The 10,663-nt window shown below is 40.3% G+C and overlaps 1 protein-coding gene across 4 annotated transcripts; it reads right to left on the bottom strand.

Moving 5' to 3' along the window:
* Window positions 1-350: 350 nt before the first annotated feature.
* On the bottom strand, window positions 351-8,542 carry TAC1 (tachykinin, precursor 1). 4 transcript variants are annotated; one of them, XM_012647588.1, is made up of 7 exons: window positions 8,310-8,542; window positions 7,729-7,860; window positions 6,650-6,746; window positions 6,167-6,211; window positions 5,689-5,712; window positions 4,171-4,224; window positions 351-941 (listed from the first exon to the last, which is right to left on the bottom strand). In XM_012647588.1, exons 2-7 carry the CDS (start codon window positions 7,849-7,851, stop codon window positions 892-894), a joined length of 393 nt encoding a protein of 130 aa, XP_012503042.1. In that variant the 5' UTR covers window positions 7,852-7,860; window positions 8,310-8,542; the 3' UTR covers window positions 351-891. The 4 variants fall into 4 exon arrangements, with proteins under 4 accessions (XP_012503042.1, XP_012503057.1, XP_012503050.1 ...); XM_012647603.1 differs by lacking the exon at window positions 4,171-4,224; XM_012647596.1 differs by lacking the exon at window positions 6,167-6,211.
* Between the last annotated feature and the right edge of the window lie 2,121 nt (window positions 8,543-10,663).

Genomic DNA, 10,663 nt, shown 5'->3' with positions numbered 1-10,663 from the left:
TTTCACTCAACAAGAAAATAAACAGTGAAATGTGTGAAATGCATCTTTAAAAAAGATTATTATCCTACTTGTAAAAGTGAATAATTGACATATATAACCAGAATTTAGCCTTTCCTCTTTGGATTCCAAAATACAATTGTTTTCTCCATGAATGATCTCAAGTCAAATGGCTTAGCAAAAAATGCATATATGTGTGTGTGTGTGTGTGTGTGTGTGTGTGTGTGTGTGAGAGAGAGAGAGAGAGAGAGAGAGAAATTACATTATAGACAAAACAGCTTGAACATATTTGGTTTACTAAAAGAAAGGTTGCCGATATGACATAAATGTTAACAAAAGAACATGACAAAATCTTCAAGATATTTTTTCTTTTATTTAAAATGTTAGCTATCACAACACATCATACAATGGAAAGAAGACCTTAGAGTCACATTAAAACTCTTAAAAACATCTTATGTAGTCACAAACATGAAACATGCTTCAAGGATACAAATATAGTTTGATACCAAAATCTCAGTATATTTTCACCATGAAAAAAATAGGGAAGCACGAGATTGTCGGAAGTTTTAGCAGTAGCTGGTATGACTGCTTCAGAGCAATTCTTTCTTTCTTTGGAGACTGTATCATTGACAGGGTTCTACAATTCATTGAACACTGTGCTTTGTTGCAAAACTATCACTGATTCCAACTTCTGAGGGAGTCATCATATTAGAATTATAACACATGTTTACAACACATATTGGCACAATATGAAAAATAAACACCTTTTTGAGTTTTCAACTCAAAATAACAATTGTTATCACATAAATAATTATTCCTCATAGTGAGCATCTTATTTTACCTTTAATTGCCCATTGACACGAATGAAGCTGAATAAATAATATGTTAGGTAGTTTATTTGCGTCTTCTTTCATAATTCTGCATTGCACTCCTTTCATAAGCCACTGGAAGAAAAAGAGGAGATAAAGTGTTTTTTAGGAGGATTCATGGAGGGAGTTAAACAAAGTTCAAGGCATATAGTAATTTATTTTAAACTCATAATGACTTTTTTCCTCTCTTGAAGTATTTCTAAGAATTTTACTACATATCTTTCAATCTTGCCTCAGTCTCTATCCTGATTGTAAGTGATCTAACCACAGAACTCTTTTTTTTTTTTTTCTGGTTATTTGCCCCAAATGCGTGTTTCTAGCATATTGCAATGCTGATTCTCAGCAGCTTTCTCCAGCAGTGGCAGACACCCATAGAGAGGTATAGAAAGGACAATGTCTGAAGTAACCAGGAATAGTAGCAGGATGAAAGTGAAATGTGGGACTTTTATTCTAGGACAGGGTCAACAAACTACAGGCCATGGGCCAAATGTAGCCTACCATTTGTTCTTATAAATAAAGTTTTATAGAAACACAGATACACTCATTCATTTATGTATTGTTTATGGCTGCTTTGGCCTAGAAAGGCAGATTTGGGTAGTTGCTACAGAGACTACATGGCTCATAAAGTCCAAAATATTTACAATCTGGTTCTTTTCAGAAAAGTTTGCCAATCTCTGTACTAGAGGCACCCAATGGTGTGAGGGTCTCTTCCTCTCTTGTGGATACTTCCCAGTGATGGATTATCCTTGAGACTAAAAACAGCCCATTCTCTGTACATAAGTCAACTGAGCCATCTAAATGTAACACTGTCTAACTTACCTCCTAGCACCTTAATGGCCTGTGAAAGATTAATACTGCTTCAAAGGGTATTTACCATATAGCTAGCAAGTAATTCAAGTACTTTGACAATCTGGACCAAAAAGTGCCAAATTCTGTTATATTTTATATTATATATAATTTCAAAGGCATCTGTAACCACAAAAGGGTAAGAATCAGACTATTGTGATCAGAATACCTAAGGCTATTTTCAATCATCTTAGCCAATACTTTATACACTTAAATTTATAGTATGGTGAAACTACTGTGCTTTTTGAAATTCAGTATGCCCTATATAAAATATTGAATTTAAAGATCTGTAGGAATGGTAGGTGTTACTTTGACCAGTTTCCTCAGTGAGGTTTGTTGAGAGAGAAGGTAGGAAAAGGCACCAGTGTTATCACTTCCCCTTTTAAACACTGACCTTTAACATTCAATCATTCCTTAAGGGAGGTTAACAATAAGATGAACATTTTATATCAATTTTGTAAGCATGTCTGAGATGGAACAATCTGAGCCCAAAACTGGACAGTTCTGAAGGAGGGAAACAGTTTGTGTCTCATTCTGATTTGTTTATATTAGGAGGAAGATGAGTAGCACAAGTTCAGTCTCTGTGAAACTTTTGGTAATATGACTCTGTTCCTCAGAGAAGTGAGATGAATACCAATATAAACTAACTGAAGAGAGAATAGTGATTTAGCTGGAACATAATGTCCTCTTGTATGGAAGCAGAGTTTCCTACATGGTCCTTGTACCCTCTGAAACCATATGTAAACTTTTGTGTGTCTGAGCTGATGAGGGTTTCTCTGGGAGAGAGTGTCTACATTTATCAGATTGTCTGGGTGGTCTATGACCACAAAAGGATCAAATGAATATATAAAAAGATACCTGATTGACTATGGATACATTTTTGCCCATTTTTTTCACATTTATATTTTCTTAACTAAAATGGAGGAACAAAGATTTAGTTATAAACTGATTCTGGTTCAGGAAATGATTCTATTTATCATTCACTATAACTGTTATTACTTTAAGCACATTTAACAGCAATTCATCTGTTCTTAATTGCACAGTATCTATATTATTTATAAAGTCAAGCATGTTTTGAAACCTATATCAATTCTGGAAACGGAGAGTTGATGACTGTTATTATCAAGAAAACCACAGTTATATGAGGACTAGTATATACTGATACAAATAAAAGCCACTGTGGTTTAAATTTATATTTCACTTCCAAAAGCTGGAAGATAATATATATTAATAAAACAATTACAAGGTTTTCATTAGGCACACTGATTAGTTCTTTAAAACATACACTCGAGAAGCCCCAAAATTAAAGGTGAGGAAATACAAAGGTAGTGTCTAAATTTGGAAAGTGGAGAACTAAAAAAAAAAAAAAAAAACTAGGATAATTATTTTTGCATGAATCCAAATAATTAAGAATTAAGCCAGTACATCTTATAGATTTTCTAGAAACTACTGATTATTTTCTAGACAGCTGCCAATTACTTTCTAATTAACTAGAAGATTAGTATTTTAATTCGATTTTCATAGAAGGTAAAACAAAGAGAATTTGAATAGCTTTTCAAAGGAGCCTAAGCTGAAGACTATAAGGCCTGAATGTGCTTAACAAAACGTTTCTATGAAAATGATGTAGGGGAATGATATATTTCACCTTGAAAACAGTGTGATGAGTGTGTTAAGAAAGAAAGGTTTTTAGATATATGTATGTGGCATTTCCAGAGAAGAGAGAAACTAAAGAGAAGAGAGGAAACATGCAGCCTTTATATCATGTGAAAGAGTTGTTTAGAATTAAAATGGGCTATGGCTTCCCTTCTCTCTAAGGGTTTTATAACCAGAATTGATTTATAACACTTGAGGATGGTTTGATTGTGTTCCTTTTTGAAAACACTGGAACAGACCACACTCATCCTCTCCAACATCCATCAGGACGCTTAGATTTTGAGCTTCTACGACTTCATAAAGAGCAAGTAATTTCTATAAAGGATTTGTTTGTTTTGTTTATTTATTTTTGTGTTGGAAGATTGCAATGTAACATCTAAAACTTTCAAATTACTTTGGTAACAAGTGAAAATGGATCTCATGCCTCCCTGCACCCTCTACCCTTTAGTTCAGTAAGGTGAAATGTGGCTATTTAACACATCTACAGGCAAGAGTATTAGATTAGCCCAAAGATTCAGATTGGGTAATGATTAATTAGGGCAGACACTGGTAAGGCTGGTGGTTTAAGAGAAATAGACTGATATTGTGGTAATATTAGTTTAATCAGCTATAAATCCAATTCTTGGTTACAAGTACTACAATTAGATTTTTTTTTTCACCACAAGTACTACAATTAGATTTTTTTTCACCATAAATACTTTAAGTCTATTATTCCTTTTTAATACTCTGAAAACTATGCCTTAGGAAAAAAAGAATAGAAAAGATTTGAGATACTGTCTATTTTCAGTCATGATTTTATACATACCAGAATTTAAAGCTCTTTTGCCCATTAGTCCAACAAAGGAATCTGTTTTATGCCCTGGAAAAATACATTTAGGGGTATTTTAATATGTATATCTTTGAGAAAACAAACTGTTATAACTAGTACAAAAAAAAAAGCAAGCCCCTGAATATATGCCTATATAATAAATATGTATCTATTTCAAGTTTCGGTGGGCCTGAAGAAGTAAAGATTCCTTGTAAGTTTTATAAATTACACTAAAACAATACAGTGAAAGCACTTTTCTAAATTGTGTATCTAAATATTAGCAAGTACCCTTTATTCATATTATTTTTATCTATTATATAAAGTTTTAAATATTATTGCTTTTTGAGCTAGCTTTGATATTTAGGGAGTCAATGTCACATTGTGTGTGAGAGAAATAGCCAGGCTTATTTCTTCATGTTATTGAATATATTGTATTTCTCAGCAACTGAAACTTAGTTAAATCAGATTCCTATCCTTGATAATTATAATCTTCTAAAAGCTCACTATTCTTATTTTATTGAATTTTAAAAAAATACTTCTTTTGGAAAAGTGCATTAGTTTTGACATGAATAGAATACATTTATTTTTATGACATAGAATTTTCCTATATATAACTCCCTTGAAAGTCAAATCCTTAGAAAGTAAATATGAATAAGATTTATTCATTTTCAAAGGTAAAACCTTTGGCAAAGGTTATTATTTTAACTCTAGTGGGACAATTTCTCTGGGTTTTTATCATATTAGTTGAGACTAGGGTTGCTACCCTAATGTGGCCTACTCTGCCACCCGGTGAATCAAATCCAAGACAGGATATGTGAGTGGACAATATGATGAAGATGAACCCCTGAGACCTCTTGTCAACTCTGGCTCCAATAACTGGGCAGCTGAAATCTAATGACCCTGAAGTGCCACAATTCTGCCATCTTCACTGCCCTAAGAAATGTTTCACTGATTGAGGTTTCCCATTCAATTATGGGATCAAAAAACTGTATCCCTATATGTCTTTATCTTTAGTATGAATTCTCTACTTAGGTACTCACTCCACTTAATTTGCTGCTGGATGACCCTAATAAATGACGTCATTATGGGACCCAGCATACTATGATGAGTTGGAAGATATCTATAAATGCTCGTTTTTTTTTTGTTGTTTGTTTTTTTTTTTTTTTTTTTTTTGTAGTGGAGGTGGGCATGGGGCAGGGGTTAAGAGGAATGTATGTGGTGAATTTTTAACCCTAAGATTGAAATCTTTATCTAAAACTAACAATTTATAGGCGTTAAAAGACTTTTTCTTTTTTTACGTAATGCATCTTTTGGGTAAGTATGATATGTCTAAACCACAGAGCTTTAAACGATCATATTCTATATGTAACATGAGTCTCTCCCAGTCTTATATTGTCTTAATTAAAAATATTGTCCTAAGTTATGACAGAAAATAAGGTAAGACATTATATAAAGTGGAATTCAGTATAATTTTACATTTAAATTTGATAAATGTCAAAATAATTTTGAACTTACTTTTGTGAGAGATCTGGCCATGTCCTAAAAAAAAGATAAAATTAGCAAACACATATAGATTTGTGTTAAAGAAGCTATATTATATCTTTTAAGGAGAATTATAAAATAAGTTAATTTTCAAAATATGTAACATTTTCCATTTATAAATGCTAACCAAATTATTAATAATAAAACCAAATGTTTTGACAAACAAAAGGAATATTTATTAAGTGCCTTCTATGGGCCATGGATTCAAACCCAGGCTATGAGATTCTTGAGGCCTGTTGTTAACTGTAAGGCTACACCACCTCCCATCTTCATGGCTGGACACCCATTTAACACTCAGACAGAGAAAGAGAAAGTGATAGAGAGAGAGGTATGCAAATCCATCTCTTTATTAAACAGGCATAATCGAGATCTTGTATTTCAGCCCATAAAAGATTTTATTCACTTTCCTACATGTGCATTCGCAGTAGTAAAGATTTATAGAAATGTTTACCATAAAGAGCCTTTAACAGGGCCACTTGTTTTTCAATTGAGGAATCTGACAAGAGACGAACTGGCATTAACTATTCATACGTTTCACTGATGGTGCGATGAATTCAAGCAAACTGAATATTTCTATCATGAGACAATGGGCAGCCAAGTCTCACCTAACCCCAGGGAAAGCTATAAAGCCAGCTTCCACATGCGCTCGGATCATTCAGAGGACTACCTCCTGGAGGCCCTAAGGTTAGTTGCTGTGGGTGCGTTTGGTCACTCTGATACTGTGAGGCATGCGAAATAAATCTCTCCCTCCCTCCGCGGGTCTGTGCATGTCTTAGTGAGGTGCGGGCCAGAGTCACGCCGGGGGAGGGAAGTAACACCTCTCTTGGGGTGGAAATCTCTACTCAAAGAGCAAGGAACACTTGGGTGCTCCGGGGACCAGTAAGCAGACAGGGCGGGTAGCCCCAAGAAACCTAGGGACAGTTGCCCATCTCACCAGCATCCCGTTTGCCCATTAATCCAAAGAACTGCTGAGGCTTGGGTCTCCGGGCGATTCTCTGCAGAAGATGCTCAAAGGGCTCCGGCAGCTCCTCCTAGGGGACAGACGCACGGACAAACGGGCTTGTAGGCAACCCGAGCGGTCCCCGTGGTACGCTCGAGCCACGGCTGCCTTGTGGTGCGCTCACCCCGGAACGGGAGAAGCCGGCTTCCATGACAGGTCTGAGCGGGGGTCTGTCGGGGGCTCCCCCTGTCTCCGCCCGTCCCTGCGGAATTGGGGGCCGGCGCCGCCGCCTCCCCTAGGCTTGCCCTGGAGAGTTAGCCGCTGGCGCGCGGTCCTCAAGCCCCGAGCGCTTTCCGCTATTCCTCCCAGCCCTGGGACTCGCTCATCGGCCGCGCCGCCACCTGTCCTTGTCTTGGCCCTGGTGCCGGCTTTGGAGACCCCTCACCGGCCTTCATGCCCACAGGTGTGTGGGGGGAAGGGAGGGTTGGGGTAGCGAAGGGTGACAACGCTTCACAAGCGACCTGCACCGCACGACTTTCACTGTTTCCCCGAGGTGTTCCCTCGCGCCAATAGCCTGAGAACCACGGACACTTGAAGCTACGGCCTCGGGTCGGCAAAATAAATGTCAAGGCAGGAAGTTGACTTCCCCCACCTCCCACCCCCGCAAATGCCCCGCAGCTCGCGGGTGTTCCCGCTTCTGCGGGCGGCCGGCGCCGGCTCCTCCGCCAGTGCCCAGCGTGTCCGGACGCTCGGGCCGTGCAGCGGAATGAGTCCTCGAGGTCCCCTTACTGGGGGTGAAACCTGGTGAGGCTCCCGGGCTCGCTACGGAGGCCGCCCCTCCTCCAGAGAGTTCCTGGACCGGACCGTGCAGCCCTCAGGAGGATACTGGAATTGTGGGAGCACGATCCCGTGCGGAACCGGGCAATAACGCCCGTTCACACCCCGCCGCGCGCCTCCCGCCTCCTGTCGCGGTCGCCGTGCCTGCCAGGCTAACTAGGGTGCTACCGCGGGGGAAGGCGACAGCTCCCAAGCCCGGGGAGAATGGCACGGGCCATCCCGGGACGGAGTCTCACCTTGATCTGGTCACTGTCAGACCAGTCGGACCAATAATTCAGATCATCATTGGCTCCGATTTCTTCTGCAAATAGTTGAGTGGAGACGAGAAAAAAGACTGCCAAGGCCACGAGGATTTTCATGTTGGATTGCTAGGAAGAGTGAGAAAGAAGAGACCGAGGAGAGAAAACGAACACATGTATATCGGGGATGACGACCCAAGAGTTAGGGCAGCAAAATTTTCGGCCCCACAACGGAACTCAGGCTCGGTAGAAGGAAGATAAAAAGCTGAAGAGCTAAAGCCTCGCCTGTACCCTTTAGGAGAGAGAATCGCGCCCTAAAGACTCTCACATCCTCTTCTCCCTGGTTCCCAACTCTCCCCGGCCCCCAACCCACCGACCCACACCTTCAAACCTGGAGGCTCTGCAGGTGAAAGACAAAAAGGGGCGTTGGCATTTGGGGAACCGGTCTCCCCGCTGTCCCTCGCCGCGGCGGCGCACCTGGGGCTGCCAGCTGCCACCTCGGACGGCGGCGCGGCGGGAAGGAAGGGCGGGAGGCGCGGGCGCGGCGGGAGGGAAGGGCGGGAGGCGCGGGCACTTACTGCGGCGGACAGGCCCGCGGGGTCCCTCGGGCTGGTCTGAGCGCTCGCGGGGCTCCGCGCTCTCGGTGGCAGCGGCGGCGAAGGAGGGTTCCGAGCGCGCTCTTTTGCCTGCTGGGTGCCCTGCGGTATTTATCCCAGGCTCGACGAGCCCCGGGACCCACGTGACGATACTCTCCCCACGCGACTTTCTCCTCAATATTTAATTAGCCGCCTCCTCTCCTTTCGCTTGCGTGATTGAGAGTTTCCGAGACGGTAACTCGTCGATGCCCATAACATCTGGACCCAATTGGGTTCGAAATGACGCAGTGTTAGGAAAATCGAGGTCTCGCCATCCAATCCCGAGCGGCCTGTCTTCCGTCTGCAGATCTGACGCCCCCTCCCCTCGCCTTCTCCGAACGGGGTTTCGTGACACCCGAGATTACTCATCAAAATTGAACAAAGTGACTCATTCCTTGGACTTCGGCAACTTTTCTGTCCCTTGGGACCTCAGGATAAGTTGCACTTTTGAGACAGCCAATAACTTCAGGCATTAAGACATGACCTCGGAAATCAGGCTAAGAAAGGAGCACTTCAGTTGGGGGTGGGGGGGAGCATTTTTTTTTTTTTTTTTTTTTTTTCTTCTTCCTGTTTTGTTTGTTGTTGAGATACAGCATCTTTTTATGACCAGAACATCCCTCTCCTAAATCAACTAGAAGACTGGCATTTCTTCAGCATTACAAAGGGATTTTTAGTCCCATAGTATTTCAGACGATGGGTAGATTCACTTTACATTTTGGAGAAAGGAGAATTTAAACAGGGCATTGCATGTAGAACTTACTCTTCCATCAGTGCTATTCTAGGATATCTTTTGTTCTAAGCTGGCTAAATTCACTTCCTTGCTACATCCAAGAGTAGGGGTTGGACAAGGAAGTTTTGTTTTCTCTCGTATCCTTTCTTGCTGAAGCCTTGGAAACGAGCAAGACAGTGTAAAAGATCCTTACCAGTGTCACTAAAGAACTCCATGAATCACTCATAGGTTTCTCCTGTATATGAAAACAAATATAGGGAAGAAGCTAACCGGGTGGTCATTAACAGCACAAAATTATTAGACAAATAACATTTGTACAGAAATCACCGCTTTCTGTGAGCTCATGGTTGCCTTGCAGACACATTTATTTCATCCCTAAATGAATTAAGTAGTGTTGCATCTTTGGTGGACTTGTTTTCTCTCCTTTACTTAGTACTGTGTTTTTTCAAGTAATTAAGATTTTTTTAGTATAGTGCATAAGCAAAATAAATTTTTGCAGCTCAGTTAAACCAGTAATACTTTTTTCCTCTAATATTTATTGTTCTTTCTTAACTAACCGTGAATTTGGAAATTCTCCTGATCTCTCTCATTTCTTTAGGCCTAGCCTCACAATGTGAGCATTTTAATTTTTGTTTTCAAAACTTTTTATATGGAAAATTATAAGCACATACAAAAGTAGAGAGAATCATCCACTTGAGACAATTTCCAAGTTACATCTGCAACCCTTCCAATTTCCCCTCAACTCAGATTATTTTGAAGCAAATCCCAGCCATCTCGTCATTTCAAGTGTACATATTTCAGCATGTTTATAGAAAAGGTAAGGATTTTTTAAAATAATAACATAACCTTGCCATTATCCCACCTTAAACAACGTAAAATAATGCCTTACATTAAATATCCAGTCAACATTGAAATATTTCTCATTGTCTCATAATTCTTCCCCACACACTTTACTAGTTGAAATCAGAATTGTAATGAAGTCTGTATATTACAATTGGTTCATATGTCTTGTTTTAGTTCAGGCTGCTATAACAAAGTACCATGGACTGGGTAATTTATAAATAACAGAAATGTATTTTTCACAGTGCTGAAGGCTGGAGGTCTGAGATCAGGGCAATAGCATGGTCTGGTTCTGGTAAGGGCCCTCTTTCGGGTTACAGACTGCCATCTTATCTCCTTGTTACATCCTCACGTTGCAGAAAGAGAGCCACAGAGCCCTCTGGGGTCCCTTTTATGGGGTCAATAATCCCATTCACAAGGGCTGCATCCTCATGATTTAATTACCTTCCACAGGCCCTGCTTCCTAGTAACATCACCTTAGGGGTTAAGATTTCAACATATGCATTTTGAGGGGATACAAACATCAGCCCATTGCGTATCTCTTAAATCTCCCCTAATTTTTAGTTGTCTAGCTTTCTCTCTCTCTCTCATGCAGTATATTGAGAAGGCAGCACAAGAGAGTGTTCTGCATTCTGGAGTTTGCTGATTGCCTTTTAACTTGTTCCTCTGCCCCAACTACAGTCTATTTCCTATTAATCGATAGTTGTATCTAGAAGCTTGATCCTAT

This window comes from Propithecus coquereli, unplaced genomic scaffold (assembly GCF_000956105.1).
Source record: "Propithecus coquereli isolate 6110/MARCELLA unplaced genomic scaffold, Pcoq_1.0 Scaffold108, whole genome shotgun sequence".
Lineage (NCBI taxonomy): Eukaryota > Metazoa > Chordata > Mammalia > Primates > Indriidae > Propithecus > Propithecus coquereli.
Note: the sequence above shows the minus strand (reverse complement) of the source record. Positions and strands in the feature narration are given on the sequence as shown.